This window comes from Mytilus trossulus, chromosome 1, assembly GCF_036588685.1.
Source record: "Mytilus trossulus isolate FHL-02 chromosome 1, PNRI_Mtr1.1.1.hap1, whole genome shotgun sequence".
NCBI lineage: Eukaryota > Metazoa > Mollusca > Bivalvia > Mytilida > Mytilidae > Mytilus > Mytilus trossulus.
In genome coordinates this window covers 7,749,848-7,777,720 of record NC_086373.1, presented here as the reverse complement: position 1 = coordinate 7,777,720, position 27,873 = coordinate 7,749,848, and the positions used below count along the sequence as shown (strand labels likewise).

General features: G+C 34.1%; 1 protein-coding gene across 3 annotated transcripts; it reads right to left on the bottom strand.

Annotated features, from left to right (window-relative positions):
- Positions 1-22,427, bottom strand: LOC134714149 (organic solute transporter subunit alpha-like). 3 transcript variants are annotated; one of them, XM_063575399.1, is made up of 10 exons: positions 22,300-22,419; positions 20,864-20,996; positions 18,837-18,901; positions 17,711-17,865; positions 10,231-10,304; positions 8,950-9,105; positions 5,137-5,251; positions 3,767-4,019; positions 1,709-1,857; positions 1-609 (listed from the first exon to the last, which is right to left on the bottom strand). In XM_063575399.1, the coding sequence occupies exons 3-10, from the start codon at positions 18,883-18,885 to the stop codon at positions 604-606; spliced, it is 957 nt and encodes a 318-aa protein (XP_063431469.1). In that variant the 5' UTR covers positions 18,886-18,901; positions 20,864-20,996; positions 22,300-22,419; the 3' UTR covers positions 1-603. The 3 variants fall into 3 exon arrangements, with proteins under 3 accessions (XP_063431469.1, XP_063431463.1, XP_063431476.1); XM_063575393.1 differs by lacking the exon at positions 20,864-20,996 and having other exon boundaries at positions 22,300-22,427; XM_063575406.1 differs by lacking the exons at positions 20,864-20,996; positions 22,300-22,419 and adding an exon at positions 20,326-20,461.
- Positions 22,428-27,873: the final 5,446 nt, after the last annotated feature.

Below are 27,873 nucleotides of genomic sequence, written 5' to 3'. Positions count from 1 at the left end.
TTGGAAAAAACATAAACTTTAATATCAAGTGATTAAGACATAAACTACTTTGAAAAAACATTCGTGTATCAAAACAAAAACAATAATACTGAAGCTAAAGCTTAGTCAATGCTAACTACTAGTATTTAAATTCAGGAATTGTGTTAAATTCGTTAATTCCTTTATCAGAACTCATCAGGGGACTCGACATGTACTTGTCAAACTTATCAAATCATAATAATCCTGAGAATATTACAGTACATGTATTGGTGTGGAAAGACTTGTCAAACTTGTCAAACCATAACACTCCTGAGAATATAACAGTGCATGTATTGGTGTAGAAAGACACTCAAATGAGAAGTTTGAGATCACAATTTCGATTCAACATAATTCTTTGAGTACAAATTCCAGATTACATGTTCACTAACAAATATCACAGTCTAATTGTATTTTGTAAATAACTGTCATTTCCTGTTCGCTCATAGAGGTATCTCTATGGTTTACTATTATAGTTTCAAAATTACTCTACTGAGGTAATGTTCAGAAAAGATACAAGTAAACCTCGAGAAGTAGACACATGCTAATCAAAAAAGATACGAGTTGTTGGATGAAATGTCAATGTCTTCATACCTGCAAAAGAGTAATAAGATGTGACATTCTAAAGACTTAAAGCAAACTTATCATTCTAAAGACTGCAGGTATTCTAGATCAAATAAGTAAACTTACATAATAAATGTAATGCAAGAATGCAAAATAATTATAATTTTAATAAAAAGAAATCAATGTGTGTTGGATATTTAAACCATAGATAACAAATTTTAGTAAAGTTAAGATTCGAGTAAAATACAGTGTTATCCGACACACTCGGGGACCAGAAAAAAATGCCCGATTAAGCAGGGTGTCGGAATACTCAGGTATTTTCTGTAAGGATAGGCATGTTATCGGACAATCAAAATCTGTTGATTAAAGCATGATGTTGAAATGCTCAGTTATCGAATTAGGCGGGTTTCAGTATATTCCTCGAGCTCCCTGTTTAGTAACCAATGTAGGACCAGCCGCGTCTGCATTTTCCCTACATGTGTGTGTTTTGCAAATACAATTTTTTTTTCTAAACTCATGAAGTATTTAGATATTTAAGGCTTACAGTTAATATAAAAAAGGAGATGTGGTATGATTGCCAATGAGACAACTATCCACAAAATACCAAAACGACACAGACATTAACAACTATAGGTCTTCAACAATGAGCAAAGCCCATACTGCATAATCAGCTAAAAAGGCCCCGGTTAGACAATGTTAAGGAATTCAAACGAGAAAACTAACGACCTTATTTATATAAAATAGTAATACGTTGTCTCTGGTGCATTATTAAGAAATTATGACGACCTGTCTGTTGTTATTGATTGTTGGTTGTTGTCCTTCGACGTTTAACAAATTCTCTTCGCAGTCTTAAATAAAATAAATAACTAAAATAGATTCGTACGTAAATTATTGTACCAAGTAGTTATGTAAGCCTGCATGATATATGATCGCATCTGATACACAATACAATGTAGTGTATGTCTCTGATAGCATTAATTTTGACACACACACACACACACACATCCACACACAACTTATGCTCAATTTTGGTTATTTCTTTTTTTATATTAGGAGTACATGGTAACGTTGATTTATAAAAACGCACTGAAATCAATTATTAGAATTGAATTTTGTATTTTTTACTCACATTTCCATTTACTTTGTTGTCATCAGTTTTCTGAACCTCGTTTTCGCATTCCAGTCTACTAAGAAGTTCTGGTTCTAATCGTCTGTAAGCAAATCTTGCTAATATTGAGACTAGAAATGCTTCGTATACGAGCATAGTGTGGTGAAGCCCTGAAATAGTCGTAGAGATATTTGTCTGCAATATAACATACTGGGATAGTGTATATATAGCAACGTCGACCCCCCCCCCTCATACATATATATTAGTCGACAACAACCAAAATGTTGTAACAATAGATAAAGGAAGATGTGATGAGACAACTTTCCATCCAAATTACAATTTAAAAAAGTAAACAATTATAGGTCAATGTACGGCCTTCAACACGGAGCCTTGGCTCACACCGAACAACAAGCTATAAATGGCCCAAAATAATAGTGTAAAACCATTCAAATGGGAAAACCAACGGTCTAATCTATATAAACTACAGGTCTATGTGAATATTAAACAAAAGGAAGCAGATGGTTTCATGACAAAATTGTGTTTTGGTGATGATGATGCGTTTGTAAAAATTTACAAATTTTATGAAAATTGTTAAAAATTGACTATAAAGGACAATAACTCCTTAGGTTCTTACTTTGTTGAACATTATTGCTATTTACAGTTTATCTCTATCTATAATAATAATCAAGATAATAACCAAAAACAGTGAATTTCCTTAAAATTACCAATTCAGGGGCAGCAACCCAACAATGGTTTATCTGATTCATCTGAGTGTCAGAGCAGATAGATCTTGACCTGATAAACAATTTTACCACCTGTCAGATTTGAGTTATAAGCCAAAAACTGCATTTTACCCCTATGTTCTATTTTGAGCCGAGCAGTTTCAGAGTAGAAGATTTTTGTAAAGATAACGCAGATTCACGAAACTTTAGAATTCGTATTCTTTTTATTTATTTTTGTTTCTTACCGATCTTGTGAGTTAAGCCAATTGCGATTGATTTTGTCATGTCTGTCTCATGTTTACCATTGTATATATGTACCTCATGTTACACATATATGTGTCTGAACGTTGCTTTACAATAAAATCTTAAATCTTAATCTAATATTCTGCTTTGATTTTTTTTCAATTTTCAGATCGGGGCCATTCATAGCCGTCTATAAGGTATGGATTTTTGTCATTGTTGAATGCCTTACGGATGTCTATCATCCACGATTTTTGAATTTTGATGGATATTTGCCTCATTGTCAATCATAAAAAATACATCTCGTTATCTTTTAGACTAATCGAAAATACAAAATTCAGCTTTGGTAGGAGTAATTTAAGCTAAATTCCTCGTCTGTCTTAAAAAGTGACATTTTTAATAAACATTGTTCGTCATTGGGCTACTTTATGTTTTGACATTGTTAGTTCTGAACTGCATGTTAATCACAGACGTTAATATTTTTATACGGAGCCAGGACACGGTAAATCTTCTGCGTATTCATAATCGTGGAAGAAAAGGGAGATAATTCATTTTCACATACACACTAATCGTAAAAATAAAGGTATAAATGTCGTATAGACGAAAAACATGCGAGTAGTTAGTAGATGAAATCAATTTCGATCGATAAAAAGATTTTTAAGAATAGCGAGCAACATGTTCTGTCTGTGAAAGATTTCCATTAATTTAGATAAACTTCAAAACCTTCATTTTTTAAATATTAAAAGCAAATTTTAAAAAAAATACTAGTATTTCAAACAAGTAAAAACTGTAATCTCGCCGCATTGATGCGCCTGTCCTAAGTCAGGAGCCTCTGGCCTTTATTACTGTTGTATGATTTAGAATTCTAACTAATTTTTATGTTTTCATGTTTAGTTTGACGTCCGTTTTCACCATTCTAGAACCCATATATATTGAGGGACCAGCTGAAGCCCTACTCCGGTTGTGGGACTTTCTCGCAGTGTTGAAGACCCATTGGTGGCCTTCGGTTGTTTTCTGCTCTATGGTCGTGTTGTTGTCTCTTTGACACATTACCCATTCCTATCCTCAATTTTATCTTTTACAACTATACCACATTCTCTTAAACAAGGTATCTTACGGTAGCCCCTGACAAGAGAGTCCCTGGTTCCTGAACATTCTGGTATATCATTTCTGGCTAGGATGCTAATTATACCAAACTGTAGATTAAGGAATATCAGCACAAGCTGCAGACTTATAAACTTTATACCAATCCTATAGGCTGGAAGTTTGGGCCTGGTTGATCGATATATAATAGCGATCCCCCAGATACCAGCTACTGTTGATATCATACCAGTCAAGTTGGTGTAAAACACACCATTCCTTGGAGCACTCTGAAATAACATAAACTTTACTAGAACTTGGAAACAAAAACGTTTTAATCGAAAATTATCCTTGTATCCAGTGCCTTAAATATTCAGGCCTTTTAGGATCAGTTAAATTACAAATAAATCTATGTGCAATTCATCGAACTCCTTAAAGAAAATAATCAGTGCTTTTAGTTTTACTGACGATTATATTTCAAGCTGAAGCTATAAAATATAAACCATGTTTGTAAAATAAAATCCAAAACATAGTGTTAAATATAAATGACCAACGACACACTGTTCTTTAGAAGGCAGTGCACGAATCAGATTGATTTATTTAAAGAATAAGATGTGGCATAATTGCAAATAGTACCACTATTTAAAAGGACGAGGATGTTAACATCTTCTGGTCATCGTATGGCCTTCAACAATGACAAAGGCATATATTGTTTTATAAATTACAGAACTAGTAAGCTATAAAAGGCACAGTGACGACAACATTTTTAACAATCCGAAAGAGAAAAAAAAACGAGCTCGATTAATGATTACATTAGTAAACGAACAACAATTATTATCGACTCCTAGGAGTCGATATTAAGAATTGAACGATGGACAGAAAGTGCGTGAATTTTTCTTGCTACCTGATTGGAAGATATTACGAGACGTGAATAGTCAAAGTTTATTGATTGGTTAGGACAATCCAAACCTAGTAAATGTCCTTCAATCCCGTAGAGTATCGGATTTGTCTTCTCTATTTTAGCCATTAGATTTTGCCTGGTCATTAATCATTCATACACAGGTAACTTTTATCTATAAATAGTCGAATCTTCTGCAGTTTCGTAAACAACAACGTTAAACGATATATAGTTTATTACTTCATAACGTGTGACCTCACGTGTGTGGTAAATATACGTGGCTATTCTAGTAAATGAATTAATCTACAAAGCGAGAGCATTTCCATTTTCATCAGCTTAGAGTCGACTATAGCTCTTTTGGAAAGGCTAACGCTTGTAATATAGAGCAACCAACCACAACCACTGATTAACAAACTAATCAGTCGGGACTTCGGGAATGTTGCGGGAGTAAGCGCTTAACTCAACTTTAATCTTTGTTTGTTTACAACATAATAATAACCTAGTTGTACCTCGTCTCCTGGTGTATACTGATCATCGGTCCACAAGACAGCTGCTATAAACAGGGACACTGGTTTGATTATAGTAATCTGTAGTACCATGATTGTAGCTATCCTCAAGTACTTCCTGTTCAGAGAAAACTTCCGGTAAAAATAACACAAGTCAGATTTTTTTCTAACGTCTAAAATGTTTAGGGATTTAGTTTTCAATCTGTACTTACCTTTTTCTTTGCATTTTAAGGTAATCATTGGCGGATCCAGGGAGGGGGAGTCCGGGAGTTGGAACCCCCCTTTTTTTGGCCGATCAATGCATTTGAATGGGGACATATAGTTGGACCCCCTTTGTCCTGAGTTGGGACTCCTCCCCCCATTTAAAATGGCTGGATCCGCGGCTGATAACCTTTGAAATTGTTAATTTTTTAATAAATTGTTAAAGTCATAGTCCAACTAATATTTATGACATGTTTTTATTCATGTTCTACGTTGTTTCTTATTCTTCGATCATTATTTATATTTTCAACCAAAATCCATTTAATGCATTGAATTAATTTGAAACCAATGTCAATAAACTTTAAAGGATTGACAAAACATCTTTATGACATTGAAACCATGTTTACAAATAGGAGGTATGTCAAAAATTGAACAATCTCGGGCACAAGTCTACATTCCCCCTCAGTGCAAATGTTATTACCTTAATTCTTGATCAAAATGAAGTTGATATTGCTTCCCTGATATTTGTAATTAAAAAAAATGACTCTAGCAACAGTGTTGATAAAGTTATGCCCCTGTTTCCAAAATTTACTCCTCAAATGATTTTTTTTTTCTCAAAGAAATTTTATGCATATATTTTTTTCCTTAATGCGGGGTTCACACATTGCCGATTATTGCTCCCGTTTGAGATCAGACAGCGATACGACACGAAAAGTGAAAAAGTCAGATTAGTATCCTCAATTATCTTGAATGTCCTATTATTGTCTGAACGCAGTCGTTTTAGTTCGTAACAGATTCCTACTGGTCGGGAAGGGTCCGAATAGTTCGGCAAAGCACCCCGACAGTTAGGTGCGTCCCGTAACATTCGGGGAAACTCAGCCGATTTTGTCTAGTCGGATTACAATCGTGCCTATGTCGTGACAGATTCTGCTCTATCGGATCGAATTCCTAACAATGTTCTGTGTATTCGGGACGGTGTCCTGTGGAACGGGAATGATCTGGAGAAGTCCCGACAATAACAGAATACAATACGACTGAGACCAGACAAAGCCGTTTGCAATGCGATAGAGCGGACCGTGATAGGATTACGTTCCGACAGTAACTGATCATCCCGATTATGTCGACAGTTTTCGAACGGATAACTTCCGTCAGCGTCGGTTCACTGTCTTGTCACTATCTGATCTCTGTCGGATTACATTCGGTAGAATCGGGACGCAGTCGTGACAGACTCGGTCGAATTTTACCTGGCGAAAGATACAAATCGAATTTCCATCCACGATTCACAGGACCTTGATCAGACTTTTGACAAATTTCAATCGGGAATGGTCCTGTCAAGGACGGCAGTAAAAATCGTGAATGTGTGACCCCAGCTTCAAAGCTGGGGTCACACACATTCACGATTTTTACTACCGTCCTTGACAGGACCATTCCCGATTAAAAAAAAATAAAAGTGTGATCAAGATCCTGTGAATCGTGGATGGAAATTCAAACTTAAATTAAAATTTGTAAAAAAAATCATTTGATCACGACAACAATCAGATAGTGTTCAGGAAGCGTCGATATTCAACCGTTTCTAAGCGAATTAGTCCCGATAATCCCGTTCTGAATCAGCATCTAATCCGATTTGTATTTTTCGCCAGGTAAAATTCGACCGAGTCTGTCACGACTGCGTCTCGACTCTACCGAATGTAATCCGACAAAGATCAGACAGTGACCAGACAGTGAACCGACGCTGACGGAAGTTATCCGTTCGAAAACTGTCGGCATATTCGGGATGATCAGGTACTGTCGGAACGTAATCCTATCATGATCCGCTATATCGCATTGCAAACGGCTTTGTCTGGTCTCAGTCGTATTGTATTCTGTAATTGTCGGGATTCGGACGTTGGTATCATTGACGAATTTCGTCTTAATAACGGGACTGTTTCGGAACGGTTTCGGCAAAAAACGGTTCGCAATCGACAAGATCTGGATGCAATCTGGACTCAATCGGCAGAAAAACAGCTATGAAAAATTACTCCAGACCATTCCCGTTCCACAGGACACCGTCCAGAATAAACAAGATATTGTTCGAAATTCGATCCGATACAGCAGAATCTGCCACGACATAGCCACGATAGTAATCCGACTATACATAGTCGGCTGAGTTGCCCCGAATGTAATGCGGGGTTCACACATTGCCGATTATTGCTCCCGTTTGAGATCAGACAGCAATACGATATGAAAAGTGAAAAAGTCGGATTGGTATCCTCAATTATCTGGAATGTCCTATCATTGTCTGAACGCATTCGTTTTAATTCGTAACAGATTCCTATGGATCGGGAAGGGTCTGAATAGTTCGGCAAAGCATCCCGACAGTTAGGTGCGTCCCATAACATTCGGGGCAACTCAGCCGATTTTGCCTAATCGGATTACAATCGTGGCTATGTCGTGACAGATTCTGCTGTATCGGATCGAATACCGAACAATGTCTTGTGTATTCTGGACGGTGTTCTGTGGAACGGGAATGATCCGGAGTAATTTTTCATAGCTGTTTTTCTGCCGATTGAGTCCAGATTGCACCCAGATCTTGTCGACTGAGAACCGTTTTTTGCCGAAACCGTTCCGAAACAGTCCCGTTATTAATACGAAATTCGTCAATGATACCCACGTCAGAGTCCCGACAACTACAGAATACAATACGACTGAGACCAGACAAAGCCGTTTGCAATGCGATAGAGCGGACCGTGATAGGATTACGTTCCGACAGTACCTGATCATCCCGAATATGCCGACAGTTTTCGAACAAATAACTTCCGTCAGCGTCGGTTCACTGTCTGGTCACTGTCTGATCTCAGTCGGATTACATTCGGTAGAGTCGGGACGCAGTCGTGACCTACTCGGTCGAATTTTACCTGGAAAAAAATACAAATCGGATTAGAAGCGGATTCAGAACGGGATTATCGGGACTTATTCGCTTAAAAACGGTTGAATATCGGTGCTTCCTGAACACTATCTGATTGTTGTCGTGATCAAATTATTTTTTTTTACAAATTTTAATTTAAGTTTGAATTTCCATCCACGATTCACAGGATCTTGATCAGACTTTTAATAAATTTTAATCGGGAATGGTCCTGTCATGAACGGTAGTAAAAATCGTGAATGTGTGACCCCAGCTTTACGGGACGCACCTAACTGTCGGGGTGCTTTGCTGAACTATTCTGAACCTTCCCGATCCGTAGGAATCTGTTACGAACTAAAACGACTGCGTTCAGACAATGACAGGACATTCCAAATAATTGAGGATACTAATCCGACATTTTCACTTTTCGTGTCGTAATGTGGTCTGATCTCAAACGGGAGCAATAATCGGCAATGTGTGAACCCCGCATTAAGAAATTTTTACCCTGAGTTAATTTGCGGCTTCAAATTTTCCTACGAAGAAAATTCTTTTTCCTGTAAGGAAATTTTCTACCAAAAAAACTAGACGTGTATATAATGACCTTTATACAGTTAGTTATTTTCGTTTTATTCCTAGAAGTGCTAATCTAATCCGGTTATTTTAGAGCCTACCATTTGACTTTACTGTTCAACTTTTTAGAACAGGGAATATTTATCATTTAAAATTGAACAAACCTGTTAAATGGAAAATTGTTGAAGCAGAACAGACAGCAGCAAGGTGGTACTCTAAATGGCATCTTTTCGTCTGTCATAACATGGAGAAGGTTTTTTGTACCGCCAAAGTAGGAGACAATCATGTTGACAAACAATAGAATGCAAAACGACAAATATCTACAATGTAGTATCACCAGTTACTGTACAATTTTCAAATTGGTAAATATCAATATGAACAATTTTTCGTATTTTAATATGTTTAACATACGGATATGTGTTTGTGCTTTTTATTGGCTGTAAATAAATTTATAAAAGTTATTTAGTGTTAATAATCAATCATGCCGAAACACTGGCTGATTAACATGTGTTACCAAGGAGAGAAACACTGGCTGATTAACATGTGTTACCAAGGAGAGAAACACTGGCTGATTAACATGTGTTACCAAGGAGAGAAACACTGGCTGATTAACCTGTATTACCAAGGAGAGAAACACTGGCCGATTAACATGTATTACCAAGGAGAGTAACACTGGCTGATTAACATATGTTACAAAGGAGAGAAACACTGGCTGATTAACATATGTTACAAAGGAGAGAAACACTGGCTGATTAACATATGTTACAAAGAAGAGAAATACTGAATAGTTCACATTTGTTATCAAGGAGAGAAACACTGACTAGTTCTCATTTCTTATCAAGGAGAGAAACACTGACTAGTTCACATTTGTTACCAAGGAGAGAAACACTGACTAGTTTACTTTTGTTATCAAGGAAAGAAACATTGACTAGTTCACATTTGTTATCAAGGAGAGAAACACTGACTAGTTCACATTTGTTATCAAGGAGAGAAACACTGGCTAGTTCACATTTGTTACCATGGAAACGGAACACAGTAGCAAGTGTTGTATTCCGGTCGTTTTAGAAAACATGTACGAACGTTTTTAATAAGTAGATTTTTTTATCAATAATGACATAAAAAAGCGGTATTCTAAATTTTAGACATAAAACTCCGAGGATGCATCATTCACGTTCAACGAAGCAACGTTTGTAATGCACGAATCAACAATATAATTCATGTTAGAGTTATCCCTGCTGCAAATGATTACAGAAATTTTGACATATTTTGATTTTTAAACAAGTGGTGCACAAATAATTCCTCTATTTTTGTGTAAAATAGAAACATATTGTTAATGTTTGTGTCATTTTGGTCTTTTGTGAATAGTTGTCTCCTTGGTAATCATACCACATCTTCTTTTTTTTATATATATAGATTGAGTACTTCAATACTAGGTTTATACTTACGTTGCCGCCACAAGTTCGCAAAGAAATGTCGCCCTTGGTATCAAAACAGCGAATGACGAGGTTATACATATTACCTTAAAGTAAAGTAAACAATGTGGAGGGTTACTCGAAAAAGAGTATAATGTTAATCATACAATATAAAGGGTTACTCCAACACAAGTATAATGTAAAACATACTATGCCGCGGGTAGCTACTAGAACAAGAGCATAATGTTACTCATAACATGAAAAGGTTAGCACAAACAAAATAATAATTAAAAACCAATTGTTCAGAGAACAATTGTAGGTCTTTCCACAAGTGAAGATCTATTTTGATATTGAAATATGAAAAAATCAGTTGAAAATGTTAGTTCCTATGGCTTTATGATGTATTTATATGAATTTAAAGCAAAGGTCAAAATCTAGAACGTCATATTAACCTATGACCTTGACCTCAATTTAAAGTTCACAATCCAAGGACCTTAAATCAAAAGACCCTAGGTCTTTAATATATTTGGTTTATTAGTAATATCACTTTACGCGTGATTCTAAATGTAAGATTGGCAAAAACTCCCATTTATTGTCTGCGCACCCTATCAACCAAAATATACAAGTAAGAACATGTCGCAACTAACAATTTATGAAAAATTATTTGTCGATATGTCATAAGATATTTGAAAATAAATGAAAATAAGCCAAAATCAAAAATTTAGAATATGACCTTGACCTTTGACTTTGACCTCATTTTCATTTTTTTGGACCAAGGACCTCAAATCTAAAGACCCTATGTCTTTATCACTTATGGTTTACCATTTAGAAATGCATATCACTTAATTAAATGGAAAAGGGGGAATAACTCTCATATGGAGTCTCCGTGAAGCTTCGGTCCAAATGAATATCCTAATCCTGAAGATGTAACGAGCAATTTGGTAAAATAAATATGTCGTAATCTTTAACAGTTGCGAAGGAGTAGTGGCCACAAGAAAAACAGTGTTTGGGGAGATAACTCTTACAGCGTAAAATATTTTGTTACGCAGTTGTAAATTTTTAAAGCGTATAAACTATACGATACCAAATTCCAAATATCTAAGCGACATCTTATGAAACATCAATAATACGCAAGAAAAAAAATTAGGCGGAAGAAAAAAAAAAAAAAAAATAATAATAATAATAATCAGAACAAATTCAATAGGTCTTTCCACGGAAAAGTGGAAAGACCTAATGATAATAATACCATTTAAAGTATAAATCAAACACAATCATAATGTAAATCATACTATGTCACGGGAAGCTACTAGAACATAAGCATAATGTAAATCATAATATGTCACGGATAGCTACTAGAACATAAGCATAATGTAAATCATAATATGTCACGGATAGCTACTAGAACATAATCATAAGGTAAATCATACTATGTCACGGATAGCTAGTAGAACATAAGCATAATGTAAATCATAATATGTCACGGATAGCTACTAGAACATAATCATAAGGTAAATCATACTATGTCACGGGCAGCTACTAGAACATAAGCATAATGTAAATCATAATATGTCACGGATAGCTACTAGAACATAATCATAAGGTAAATCATAATATATCACGGATAGCTACTAGAACATAATCATAAGGTAAATCATACTATGTCACGGATAGCTAGTAGAACATAAGCATAATGTAAATCATAATATGTCACGGATAGCTACTAGAACATAATCATAATAGGCGAGCGCCGATTTGAGAAAAAGCCTCTCGTTAAGGTTTTTAATGCACCTATCGAACACACAGCTAATTTTGGTATCAATCGAAAGAAAAACTTCTAGAGCATACGATTTGGGTGGTCGTCAAAGTTCCCTATGGTCACGTTTCTTGCAAATCTCACGAGAACACAGACATGTCGAATTACTTTGGATTATACGGTGATACTTAACATTGCATATATCGGCATTGTTGTAAATATATTATTCGTTTTTATCTAAGATAGCTTGGAATACATTCTAAAAAGACATGGAATCCAATAAAAAGAAGATTTTATGAAAATTAGTTGATTCTGAGGCATCTGTAAGACCAACCCTAAAATGTAAAAAAAATACCATATTTTTTTAGATTGTCAGTGTCAATGACTTATTAAAACTCTTATATGTTTTGTTTTTATAAATTCCATATACCCTGAAAAGATTGCGACACACATCGAAGTTCAATGATGGATAATAAACGTTTGACGACATTTCTAAAATCTGCATTATTAAACGGTATGCCGGATCTGTATCGTGTTTATCCCAGACGCTAAACATTTATATAAATCTAGTATCTAATATGCATAGGTAACACTTGAGTTTCCAAAACACAAGTCGTGTTTCAACATATTACTAGTACTAGATAAATATTCGTATATGTGTTACCAAAAGACCACTTTAACCATTACTAATAATATTAGCATGTGCTATGTAAGCAGCAGACTGCATTTTGTATAATAGTATATTCTTGAATATTATTATAATTACTCATCATTGATGAGTGTCCAAGTCCTGTGAAATGTGCGCCACTTCCAATGAAGCGCTGCCGCATGTCCATAATTAGCAATGCTGTATAATATGTCAAAATATCACACAAGAGACTCTTAGTATGACAACAAATAGAGGTTTCACAACCTTAATTAATGCTGTTAGCTTAAGACAAAGACATGATGATGTGTAAAGGTTGTTAGAGGCATTGTTGGTTTAACAAAGAGGAAGGCTTCATTGATAAGATGGAATCTTACAAGGCATGTGCTTAGTCAGATAACATCGGCAATGAGAGCACGTGCGTGTCTTGTCCAGGTTGGTGACCAATGTCACGATGAAGCAAAACCAGCTGCAATGAAAAGGGATAAAACATTTCTAGACGATCTAACTGTTTATATAACAGAAAATATGACAAATCCATTTGACGTTGATAATCTCTCCCGTCAGCATATGAACATTTCAACTGGTCTCCATGCAAGTCACGACATCGAAGATTCACTGTTAAAATCAGTTGAAACTTGAAAAACAAAAACGTCAAAAAGGAAGATATTTGTTGAGTCATCACTATCAACAGACAAAGATCAGGACTGAAGACATTTGAGGATATGAAGCCCAAAGTACAACTAAAATGCAAATCTGGGCAAGTTGTAAAAGGTCATTTGATTCCCGAGCTTGTGTTTACCCGTGCACTATCTCTAACTAAATGTAGATATGCCGTTTCTATGGAAACTGTTTCGTCCTATCTAATTTGTCCCATTCTCACTGCATATATTATGACGATGGAATTATGAGGAAGACAAATAAGTCTGATCTTCCCATGAATTTGAAAATTAAGGTAGGATCAGTCCCTAACATTCCTCCAATCAATCACAGTGCTACCGTACCAATAAGAAATGGCATGATTTCAGTCATTTGATGTTATAAGGATGTCCACAATTGGAGACTTGGCCAAATCTTACATTATGCAGGCACTCATTTTTAGCCATGGCGTTGTCAGTTTATTTTTGATTTATGAGTTTGACTGTCCCTTTTGGTATCTTTCGTCCATCTTTTACAATCATGCTTCCGATTCACAGACAAGGTTGTTGATGTCTTCGATCGCTATGACACTAGTACTGAACATTCCATAAAATCAGCAGAGCGACATAGACGATCGGCAACAACTACGAAAGAGTTTCATATCGCTGAAGGCCGAACTGTTCCAGACTGGAAAAAATGTCTATCAAGCAACAAAAACAAGCAAGCTCTGATAACTTTCCTTTGAGATTATCTGAGCAGCAATTTGTCTGATATGTTCCAGGATGAAAACAAATGTTTAGTTCTTGACGGCGCATTTTCCAATCCAGAATAGAGCGACAACACTCAATGAGAGCATGTAATCGATCTTCAGATCTGTCCTGTTCGTATGAAGACACAGAGACCAGAATCTTGCTTCATGTTATACTCTCATAAAATATTTAAGCAGTTGAATATAAGGCGACCAATCATAGTCAAGTGTTCCGATACAGATGTTCTTGTGCTCTGTGTTCATTATTACTTGTGTCGACTGAACAAATGTGGTTTTTGACGGGGTCAACTAATTGTCTTAGGGACTGTAGAAGGTACATACCAAATCCATGAGTTAAGTAAATCTTTTTCACCTTTACTAGCTAACATTCTCCCTGTAGTTCATGCTTGAACTGGTTGTGGTACCACTTCTGCTATAATTGGGATTGGCAAAAAGACTGTTTTCAATTTGATAAGAAAATCTCCGAGTAAGTTTACAAATCTCCAAAACTTTGACAAGATTGCTTTTTCCACATCGTTGTCAGCTGCCATAGAGCTTATTTCAAGCTTGTGTGACTTAAAAGAAAAATTCGCTTCATCACATGTTGACTTAAACAAGTTACGTGTTAAACTTGTAACATGCAAAGACTCAACTGAACCTGCATTCAAAGAACATATTTTGCGGTCATTTCAACAAACGACAATTTGGATGTCCTCACATCTTGATCATCCAAATCCTTTGTCTCCTTATGAATACGGATGGAAAGGAGTTTACATGGCCCAGATCCATTCTACTTTTTAGGCATGATGAAGTCCGATTTCCTGCAAGATCTAGTATGTTCTTGCAAGAGGGAATAAATACGTAGCAAGAAATGTATTTGCCGAGAGCAGCAAATGTCTTGCACGGAGCTTTGTCCATGTCAGGGCAGTGATACTTGCCAAAATATTTATTCTAAAGAGAACATCAACCTCTAAAAAAGATCAAATGATTGACGATGATGAAGATGAAAACGATACCATTGACTAATAGCGAAAGAGCATTTGAGCAATGGGGCAATATAAAGTTTAAGTTGCCTCACTGTTATTCAATGTAAATATGTATATTATTATTAATTTTGTGTTTTGTAATAACTCTACCAAATGGTTGTGTACTTAAGTTCCGTATGCGATGATGGTGGTAGTTAAGAAAAAAACCAAAAAGAAACAACACCTTGCAAGTGATCTAAACAAAACAAAAAACAACAAAAAAACAACACCTTGCTAGTGATCTTCGGCCTTGACGTGGTTGGCAAGCTTAAGACAATTAAATCATATTGTATTTATAACTGTCGAACTAACAGGAGACCAAAATAACATTTATTTTTAACTGTGTTGTAAACATGGTAAATATGCACTTTAGAGCAGTTTTAAGATATGTTTTAATATAGTTTCATCAATATTTTGTCGGTATAAAAACAAGCTAGGCGAGACATTAGAACTTAAAAAACTAGTTATATATGTTACTAATATAAAACCAATAGAATTTGTGTGTTTTTAGATGCAAAATTGAATATTACCGAGAGTTTTAAGTCAATATCCGTAAAAAATATGATTTTCACAAAAATACGAGATTTTTTTCATTTTAAACACTTTTTAAAAAAAAATTATTTCAGAAACAAAAATAAGATAGACTTTAGTTTGTCAAATGATATATTTCATATTATATTGCAGATGAATTATTTCTTAAACTGTATTTTTCGAACAATATCGTCAAATTATGACTTATATTTTTTCCTCCTTTTTTGCCGTTTTTTGAAAAATGTGACCATTTCCCAGTTTGACGACCAGGCAATTCTTAATGTACGATAAAAGACCTTTCAAATGATATATCATATAGCCGTGTGTTAGGTAGGTGCATTAAAAACCTCCGAATCCTTGTTTTGGCGCTCGCCTATAAGGTAAATCATACTATGTCACGGATAGCTAGTAGAACAAAAACAAAATGTAAATCATACTATGTCATGGGTAGCTATTAGAACATTAGCATAAGATAAATCATAATATGTCATGGATAGCTACTAGAACATAAGAATAAAGTAAATAATACTATGTCACGGATAGCTAGTAGAACATAAGAATAAGGTAAATCATAATATGTCACTGATAGCTAGTAGAACATAAGCCTAATGTAAATCATACTGTGTCATGGATAGCTAGTGGAACATAAGAATAAGGTAAATCATACTATGTCACGGATAGCTAGTAGATCAAAAACAAAATATAAATCATGCTTTGTCGCGGGTAGCTATTAGAACATAATCATAAGGTAAATCATAATATGTCACGGATAGCTACTAGAACATAAGCATAAGGTAAATCATAATATGTCACGGATAGCTACTAGAACATAATCATAAGGTAAATCATACTATGTCACGGATAGCTAGTAGAAAGAAAAAAAATGTAAATCATACAATGTCATGGGTAGCTATTAGAACATAGGAATAAGATAAATCATAATATGTCACGCATAGCTACTAGAATATAAGCATAAGGTAAATCATACTATCTCACGGATAGCTTCTAGAACAAGATCATAATGTTAGTCATAACATGAAAATAAACTCATCATATACCAGGTCTAAATTTTGTATATACGCCAGACTCGCGTTTGGTCTACAAAATACTCATCAGTGACGCTCGAATCCAAAAAAGTTAAAAAGGCCAAATAAAGTACGAAGTTGAAGAGCACTGAGGACCAAAATTCCTAACCGTTTTTCCAAATACAGCCATGGTAATCTATGCCTGAGGTAGAAAAGCTTTATTATAAAAGGGTTACACAAACAAGAGCATACTGTTAGTCATAACAAGAAAAGGGTTACACAAACAAGAGCATACTGTTAGTCATAACATGAAAAGGGTTGCTCCAACTAGATCATAATACTAATCGGACCATTTAAAGTAAATCAAACACAAGCATAATGTAAATCATACTATGTCACGCGTAGCTACTAGAACAAGAGCATATTGTAAATCATAAAATGATAAGAGTAACACAAACAAGAGTATGATATTAAGCATACCATATAAAGGATAACTCGATCAAAAGCATACTGTTAATCATACCTATAAGGGGTAACACCAACAAGAGCATGATGACAATCATACCGTTTCAAGGATAACTTGAAAAGAGAAAAGAGCAATTAGAATCATCACATGTAACGGTTAACCCAAACAGGGGCAAAATGAAAATCATATCATGTAAAAGGAAACCCGAACAGCAGCAAATGTAAATCATACAATGTAAAACCAAACAAAAAGCATAATGTATAGAATGCCATGTTAGGGTTATCTAAAGCAGGAGCATGCGTTTTAGTTCATTTCTAAATGGCTTCAATCTATCCTTAGCTATCAACTTGTAAATGAAAATATATGCATCACTTTTGAAAAAACGTCGTCATAGCTCTTCATTCATGAACGGGTTCTTTTTTCGGATGCAAATATCACGTGATATTACTTTCAATTGAAATTCACCAACTTAATCAAAGTAAAAAAATAAATTTGGGGTGTTTTTTTTTACCGCAGCATCTTAACTTTAGAGCTGATTTATTTAGATTGACGTTAAGCATAGACACATTTCTGTTATTGTTGACCTCTAAATGTCCTTAGGTCTGTTGTTTTTGTTTTACCTCTAAATGCCTTGAGGTTTGTTTTTATTATTGATATCACTGGCATTAACTACAACTTACTGGATAAAGTCCTAGTAAACAAATAAATTTTGTTCTCTGTGTTTTATGTGGGTAGTGATGTAAAATAAACCATATCTCCTCGAAATATATACCAATAACAATAACAGCAAGGGCACATCCGATCAGTCCAGGAACCAATGCCCCAATAGTTAGCTCTGCAATACAATACTAGTAATAACAATATGCGTATAAATAGTTTCGGTATATATATATATGCATTATAAGTGTTAACGTACACAAATCGTGTGTGTTATATTCTTGGAATATGGCCGTGGATACTATACTTAGCCTTTCTTAATAATTTTTTAAATAACAAATATAAATACGGATCAATTCAAGTACATCTTCTGTGCGCTCGACTCAGCACGTGTTTTTATTTTTGGAATTCAAAGGTTGTTTAGGACTTTTTGTAAACTATAAACATGTTTATCATTTTGATGTTTCCTTTCATGTATAAACAAACGATATAAACCAAAAGCAACGAAATATGTGTACAAAATAAACAAACTGAAATCATTAATTCGTATTATCGTTCCATACATACAAAAAGTTTTGAATGTAAAACATGCTTCAGGTTGATAGGTGAAAACTTAAACATTGAGTATGGCCATGTGCACTTCACGAGTGTCGCAACTTCAAATTGTACATTTCTAGTAACAATATTATTTATTTTAGTTATCTTTATTGCCTAGTATTTTCGTCTAAACCGTCTGTTTCGGATTAAGTCCAGTGAAACACAAGCATGCTTCAAGCAAGGTACATACACCCTTTATAACTTCTTCTAAGGAGTTGTTCGTCTTGTTCTATTTGAAAAATAGTCAGGACATCCATGTTTAAAACGGAACTGGACACTTGGTTGTTGCCCCTTTGACACATTTCCCATTTCCATTCTCAATTTTATTTTTACTCAAATGGGTTATTTTTAAAATCGTTGAAGTTATTTTTGTTAAAAGAAATATAGAAATGGAAATGTAGTAAAACATAATCTAATTTTCTCAAGTCCGAACCAGATGTCATACGGTTAGCTTAATTGTTTGTAGTAACAATATAAATAGTACCACGTAAATAGGTATCAAAGGTACCAGGATTATAATATAATGCATCACGCAAAAGTAGAGTAACTCACCATCATATAAAACTCCTGTCGTCGGAAACTCGTTAGAACAATTTGACATCCTGCTTTATCTGCCCCTGAAACCACATTATCTATGTTATATGTCAAATACAATACTATACCTTGTATTGGTGCACTAAAATATTTATTCCTAATGAAATATTTCAATACGTTCAAAATCAAGGATTCACAATGATTAAGCTTTCCTGAGCAAATATTTAGAAACAAATAAAATGGCGTGAGAAAGTAGATCAGGATTTGTAAATTTATGGATCTATGTAATCAGTGTGTATCGTTTTTCGTTTATTCCAATTTGATTGGTACTTAAGTCAGGAGCCTCATGCATTTGTTAGTCTTGTATGATTTTAATTTTAGTTTCTTGTGTATAATTTGAAGTTAAGTATGACGTCCATTATCACTGAACTAGTATATATATTTGTTTAGGGGCCAGCTGAAGGACGCTTCCGGGTGCGGGAATTTCTAGCTGAATTGAAGACCTATTGGTGACCTCCTGCTGTTGTCTGTTCTATGATCGGATTGTTGTCTCTTTGACACATTCCCCATTTCCATTCTCAATTTTATCAAACATGGTACAGGAGAACATTTTTTTTTATTTAACCAGAAATTGTCGTTACACAGTTGCCATTCTTTGTTGGGGTATGAAAAAGAAGATGTGGTATGATTGCCAATGAGACAACTATCCACAAAAAGACCAAAATGACACAAACATTAACAACTATAGGTCACCGTACGGCCTTGGACAATGAGCAAAGCCCATACCGCATCGTCAGCTATAAAAGGCCCCGATAGGACAATGTAAAACAATTCAAACGAGAAAATTAACGGCCTTATTTATGTAAAATATTTAACAAAAAACAAATATGTAACAAATAAACAAACGACAACCACTGAATTACAGGCTCCCGACTTGGGACAGACACATACATAAATAATGTGGCGGTGTTAAACATGTTAGCTGGATTATTATCATAAGTGGGGGCCCACTGACTGACCTAAGAGGGGGCCCGGTCCAGTCACGCTTCGGTGATTTCCTATATAAGCAACCCGGGCCCCCTGCCCCCCCTTAATCCGCCTCTGAACCCTCCCCCTAACCTGGGAGAGTGGTATAACAGTACAACATAAGAACGAAATGCAATGTTGAATTGAACCGTTTTTTAGTATTGTTATGTTGCTGTTTCATTGACAGTATATTATCCTCAGAAATAAGTTGCTTATTACTGTTTTGGTATGGACTTACATTTGTATAGCATTGGTTTTGTTATTGAAATTTAAATACAAATTTTATTAGGATATATAAAACAGCTGTCAATTTAACTTTTGTATTTGAACTGGCTGTTCACCCTTTTTACTAAGAAGCATTTGGCTTCAGGTTGCAAGTAACATATAAAAGTTGACTGAGAGATATATATAGCTCGAACGGCAATTTCCCATGTGGTTTAGCATTGAATTAAACAGTTACAATTATAAATAAGAAATCTACCTTCTCACTGTTCAATATGTAAAAAAACCATCGTTATAGTCGTCCAAATTCGACAAGTTTGGCATAATACAACTTCCGTAGCAGCTATGATTTGTACTTCATGTCATTCAGAAGTCGAAGACGAATTGCACTTTACACTTAAATGTACAAATCGAGACCCAATTGGAAAACCAAATCTTTTCTGGAACAATTAAAATAGTTTCTCTTTTGTGATGATATTAGATATATTTAGAATAATTGTTAAAAAGTCAATTGCGATATTTTTTCAACAGTAGAAATGTTTTGTTGAATGAATAACTGTGTAGTATCACCTTGTTCGTGTGAGTCCTGATTTATTGATTGATTGCCGTTTGTTCAATTTTTAATGGCAAATATTTCATAGATATAGGAAGATGTGGTGCGAGTTCCAATTAGACAACTCCAAATAACAATTTAAAAAAGTAAACCATTATAGGTCAATGTATGTTTGTTTAGTATGCGAACATGTGAACAATTAGTACAATAGGTATGTCTTGTTATCTTGGTGTAGCATACTAACCAATAGGTTGCTTCCCAACTATAGCGTTTCGACAAAGATTATTGGTGAGATTGTTTTAATACAGCAGACTTCCTACGGACATCTTAAATAGTTGATCCCACGCTTCTTTAACATGCAGAGAGCACAATGAACCCTTCAGGATAACAAATATATTACTGTTTCAATACTTGCATGTTATCTATAATCTTATCGGGATATACATATGTATAGATATATAAATATATAACTGTATAAGTGTTGATAATACGTATTCGAGTATTTATTTATGTTTTAATATCTTATTTTGTGCAATATTTGATACAATCCGGTAACTATGGTAAAAAAAAACTATAAAAGATTCGTATTCGTATCGTATAACTCCCGCGGACCCTAATGTGTAGTCAAAGTCGTTACCCCCTTTTTTTCCTCGTCCATGTTGTATAACCCCAGGTATCAGCCCTACATTATGTTTAAACAAATATATACAATAGCAAGCTTTTGGTTTACTAGTTTAGCCAAGTTTCTCTGGCGGTTTAATTCATTAATAGTATATTTAATGTTCAACACAAATTTTCGTTAAAGGAGTAGGTTCAGTAAGACCTCTTTTTGGCCCCAAAATATAGCAGTTTTAAAAAAATGCTAAAATGTAAACTTTTACTTATTTATTGGTTAGCAGAATGGTTCTGCTACATAAATATGGGCTGTTTTTTTACAATACAATGCACTTACATTGGGTACTAGCACCATTAAGTCATGCTAAGTTACTAAAATCTTCACAATTCCAGCATTTTAGTTAAATTTTAGACGGTTTCTGGGTAAAACGAAAGTGGCCGCATTCGTGTTCATCCAAGATATTGAAATGGAAATTGTATTTGATGATAATACATAACATATATAAAGATTGAGGATGAACACGGATGCGGCCACTTTCGTTTTTGACAAAAACCATCTGAAAAGTGACATTTTTTCGCGTACTTGGTAGATTTTTCATATTTGAGCATGAATCGGGTCATTTTTAATGACTTAATAAGTTAAAATCTTGCACATAAATTAAATGAATCATATGAAATAGACACTTAAGTATTTAAAAAGTGGTCAAAATCTTTCGTCAGATGAAACTGAAATTTGAGGCCAAAATCGGTCCTTACCGGACCTACTCCTTTGTTTGTGTTTTCTTCTAATTTTCTCAATCAACTAAAACATAGTATTTGGAATGAACAGGCAAGAGTTCACTCATATTTATTTCTTATATATACCAGCACAATGTAAATTTCAAGAAGGGGCATTGCCTTCCCCGACTTTTCAATGATCCATGAAAAAAAATAATAAAAAAATATCACTTATTATTCTAAGGTGTATAGGTGTTGCAATTTGTGCGACCCCTTTTCTGAATGAACGTTTGATACAGAACGACAAAATACTATGAAAAATTTTAAAAAAAATAACAAACTTCTTACCCCCACTGTTATCGCTGGTTTGATAGCCTAGAATGACAAGATATAAATATCCCCAAGCGTTTTATGTGTAATGTCCAACATTCCACATTGTCAACTATAAACATCGAACATGTTAATTTTTAAATGGAAACCAGTTATTAACGGATCGTTTTAGGGTCAATATATGGAGTGTTCTTTAATATATAATTAGCTGGATAGATTTTTTACAAACTATTTGCATAATCTAGTGACACATGTTTTGAGTGAAGTAATATGCAAAAAGTAATTATTCTTATAAACTTTTTTGACTTTTGTTTGCATCCAATTTCTATTATCCAAATTGGCAAACATAATACTCTATAGTATATGGACGGAGTGAACTTTAGGGGTTTATTCTTGATCATATCAAGGTTCTTGGGTGTCAAAATTTCAGTGTGTGTGTGGGGGGGGGGAGATAAAATATTTTTAAAAAGGTCCTCTCTAGGTTAGTGTTCTCCAATACAAATTATCAATGATATAACAAAAAACATCAAACTCAAAGGAAAATAATTCAAAACGGAAAGTCCCTTATCAAATGGCAAAATCCGTTGCTCAAATAAATCAAATGATTGGAAAACAACTTGAACTGTCATATTCCTGACTTGGTACAGGCGTATCCTTATGTAGAAGTTAAACCTAGTGCACAGCTAGCTTGCCCTCTAACTTGTGACACAAATAATAACTGCATTGAATGATAAAAACAATTTTTCTTTGGCGAAAAAAAAGTGAAAATATGCATGTTTATAAGCAAGTAAAAAAAGATAAAGTCACTGACTTCCCAAAAAAGCATCTATAATTAACATCCATAATTTACGTACTATTTTCGTGCATATGCACTTTAAAGTCAGTGAACCTCCTGAACTTTAAACTTCTCAAACAAACAATGTATCATCAATAAATAAACTTTAATTGATTATTTGAATTGCTTTTTTATAAATAGAAAATTCAATAATACTCGGTTTTGAATTGTGCTGTTTGGCTGTTGCGATGCAACACTAAGTGCGCCTTTTGTAATGTAAGTCTGATTTTGAAATAAAATAGCATTTTTTTGCTTTTACAGAGAAAATATGACAGATTCAACTTTTTTTTCTAAGTTTGTACGTTTGTGATATAGATTAAGCTTAGATCAATTGACACAGTAACACATATCATAGTTATATAACATTATGTTGCAAGTTGAAAACCTCATCGACATCGTTAATTTCGGAAACTATAAGTTTTAGCGGATGAAAACAATCATTTACCGGGCACGAATTCAAAACATATTATCAAATAAATAAGTTGTGTGCAAACAACTTAAAATTATATGCACAAATGACTTACTTTAAAAAATAACCAACCTGCACATTTCTTCAAAAAGAAACAAAATGACAAAACAAGGTCTTGAAAACTCCTATTATATGTTTGAGCTTTTGATTTCGTCATTTGATAAGTCAATCAAAGATCCACTAAATTTCTTTTGGAAGTACCCGTAACACTGGTTCTTTTAAGATAATTATAAATCTTCTTAATTGCATGGACATTTAGCAGACTATACTCTTCTTTGTTGTTATGCCCAAATTGCATTAATGCATGGGATTGGATTATGTTAAAATGAAAGCATATAGACTCCTATAAGCCTGCGTCACTCGATTAACCAGATATATCATTTTGATACTCATTCTAACTTTTTTCAAGTAAAAAAAACACTCCCAAAATTAACATACACTAACAATAATTAATATTTAGTTTTGGATGGAATTGGTTAAGTTGTTCACAAGTGATGATTGATTGAAATAACACTCAAATATATTGGTAAAAAGTAAAATCACAAAAATACTGAACTCCGAGGAAAATCAAATCGGAAAGTCAATAATCACATGACAAAATCAAATGAAAAAAACATAAAAAACGAATGGCCAAGAACTGTCATATTCCTGACTTGGTACAGGCATTTTCAAATGTAGAAAATGGTGGATTTAACCTTGCTTTAGAGCGCGAAACCTCTCACTTTGTAATTAGTCTCATCTAATTCCGTTATATATTTACAATGATGCGTGAACCAACCAGACATAATAAATAATATAGTCAAAATATGGGTACAGCTGACATCATCGTGTAACAATTTAAAAAGGAATAATTTAACAAAACACTTAAAGGCAACAGTAGTATCCCGGAGTTGAAAGTCAAGAATCGATTGAGAAAACAAAATCTGGGTTACAAACCCAAACCGCTTTAAGAAAATATTAAAAGATATCGATAAAATACTACGTGACGCGCTTACGTAACTAATATGCAATCTTGAATTTTATACAAATATTTTACAAATATTCATCAAAACAATTTTAATGACAATGATGGTATGGAAAGACAACTTTTAATTATCTAGACTATAAACGACAAGACAAACAAGACTGATACTTGTTATCCCCCTTTATAGCTTGCTGTTCGGTGTGAGCATAGGCTCCGTATTGAAAGTCGTACCTTGACCTATGATGGTTTACTTTTATAAATTTTAAACTGGATGGAGAGTTCTTCTTATATATATCTAATTGGAACCATAGACAGAAACATATAAAAAAATCCATGAATGTTTGAAAGTAGAATCACAGAAATGCTTAATTCCGAGGAAAATTTATTACAGAAAGTCCCTAATAAAATGGTAAAATCTAAAGCTTAGTCACTTCAAACGAATGGATAACACCTATGACATTCGTGACTTGGTACAGGCATTTTTTTGTACAGAAATTAGGCCGTTAGTTTTTTCGTTGAATGGTTTTACATGTTTATTTCGGGGCCTTTTATAGCTGACTATGCATTTGCATTATGAGTTTTGCTCATTGTTGAAGGCCTTACGGTGACCAATAGTTGTTAATTTCTGTGTCATTTTGGTCTCATTTTGGTGGAGAGTTGTCTCATAGGCAATCATACCACATCTTCTCTTTTATGAAACAGTATGACACGCCGCACAGCAATGAAAATCCACATTTAGTATAACAGTTATATTATAATCAATTGGACTGCAAATGATACGATATAACACACCATTTAACCGAAACCATTACAAAAACATTAAAAATAAATACATGAATGTAGGATGTATAAATACCAAGACACTTCGTACAGCAATGTAAAATCACTCTTGGTATAACAATAAGTCACGTTCGTGTTTAGCAGACTAACAACATAGATGTTAAACCACAACCTAAGACATGGTAAAAATGGCATAAGTTAGTTGTAGGCACAGACACATCGTATAGATGAACCAATTTGTGTTGTGTCTATAATATTTACGGAGTGTTATTTTTAATCTTTCCTCCTCATAACTTTGTTGGGGCAGTTTCGGCGTAAGGAGCACACTCCTGTATATGAAGTCAGTATAGTGTGAATATGCACGAGTTTAACGTATAGCAATTGAGATATGTACACATCACACGACGGAGTAGAGGATATTTAACTGCAGATAAATGGGAAATAGATATTTTGGAAGTTGAAGTCGTCCCTTCAGTTTTGTCATATATTTTAGTGTGAAGTCGTTCATCTGTATCAATATTGAGAAAAAAAAACAAGGTACGAAACAGTCCGTCTTGTATTAGTAGTATCCCTTATTCCAAGTCCACTGGGATGTATGAGATGTAAGTACTTGCTGAAATATGTGCTTTTCAGTTATATACATCATCAATATATCTGGCAGTTAAATAAAATTAGAGAACTTTGGAATGTGCTTTTTCGTTTTGTCTTTCATGAGGTTTTGAATGAGTTCTGCTCCATACGAGTACAAAAACAAGTCAGCCAGAAGGGGTGCTCAATTAGTACCCATTGGAATGTCGACTGTCTGTTGAAATATCAATTCTCTAAACACAAATATTGATTGTATTAAAAAGTCCAGCATTTTGATGAATATCATCTTTACTGTTTTTTTTAATAGAATTATTGTGGTTCTTCAAAAAATAAAAATTAGCATAACCCAAAACAAAACAAAATATATCTACAATTCCCATTTTTATAGAAAAAGCTCTGTGTAATGAGATGTTGAAGTCGAACATTCAATTGAGCATTTGGTAAAATTCAAACGAACCTGAACTCTGAGGAAAATTCTAAAAGGAAAGTTCCTAATCAAATGGAAAAATCAAATGTTCAAACACATTAAATGAATAAATAACAGCTGTCATTTTCCTGACTTGGTACCGACATTTTCTTAAGAGAAAATGGTGCATTAAACCTGGTTTTAAAGCTAGCTACTTGTTTGACAGGCACAACAAATTCCATGATATTAACAACGATGTGTGAACAAAACAAACAGACATAATAGGTAAAAATGTCGAAAATAGGAGTACAGCTGTTAACATTGCGGTATTATCTTACAAATCACTATTAAACAAACTAATATGTAACAAAAAAAGTACAAAAAGGCATATAGACAAAGCATATTAGCCAAAAATTAAACACAAGAATAGACAAATGTACCATAGCACAATAACACAATGACGGGATGTATAAGTACAGAGCCACGTCATTTATGTATCAAAGAAACATAAAAAGGCATCTATAGACAAAACACTTTGGCTCAAATGAAAAATTGAATAAAAAAAAACGTTTTACAAAAGCACAATAACGGGATGTTTAAGTACATAGCCACGTCATATGTATCAACGAAACACAAATAGACTAAGCAAATTAGCATAAATGAAAGTACCCATAATCTATACTTCAAGACCATCGTGTATTATTCGTGAAGTTGATACAACATATTTATCAACAAGGTCTTTGTACCTTCCAATATACTTTTTTAGAAAAATGACGAAACTTTCTTCGACATAAGGTTCATCAATTTTCTGCCCAGACACTTGTGACGTTTTAAAAGGTCTGGATAGGAACTGCAAGCTCTTGTATCACAAACCCAGTAGTCAGCACTGTTTGTGCTGACATGAATTATCATTGATATTGTTATATTTATAAATTAACTGTTTACAAAATTTAGAATTTTTTGAAATACTAAGGCTCTTCTACCTCAGGCATAGATTACTTTAGCTGTATTTGGCAACACTTTTAGGAATTTAGGATCTCAATGCTCTTCAACTTTGTACTTCATTTGGCTTTTCATAACTTTTTTAGATTCGAGCGTCACTGATGAGTCTTTAGTAGACGAAACGTGCGTCTGACGTATTTATAAAATTTAGTCATGGTATCTATGATGAGTTTATTTACATACCGTATAAGTTGAGAAATGTAAATTTATATCCTAAATGCAGGTGAAGTTTTATAATGCTACTAAGGTGGGGGGATTGATAATTTCAAAAGAATCTCTCGTTTGTCATATATCAATATAATTCAATTAGAAAAGTTTGGTTTGTTTATAGAAAGAATATCATCTATAAAGCGTGGAAAAATCAAAGGTTTTAATGTTGCTGCAAATTTGCAGAGATTGAGATCCGAGATTTAGCAGTAGATCTTTTGATTTTTTGGAGAATCTACATCTGATTAACACCACGCACTAATTGAGTATATCTCATCACAATATTGTTGAAGGTCATCTTTTACTGGAAAACAGTCATTTAACCAAGGACAACAACTAGA

What these genes read in the sequence shown, in the direction of transcription:
- LOC134714149 (XM_063575393.1), bottom strand. Translation starts at nt 18,885, where the DNA reads ATGTCAAATTGTTCTAACGAGTTTCCGACGACAGGAGTTTTATATGAT. An exon ending in TGCGAACTTGTGGCGGCAAC is followed by an intron (nt 9,106 to 10,230) that starts GTAAGTATAAAC and finishes ACTACATTGTAG; the next exon opens with ATATTTGTCGTTTTGCATTC. An exon ending in CTCTCTTGTCAGGGGCTACC is followed by an intron (nt 1,858 to 3,766) that starts GTAAGATACCTT and finishes CGACTATTTCAG; the next exon opens with GGCTTCACCACACTATGCTC.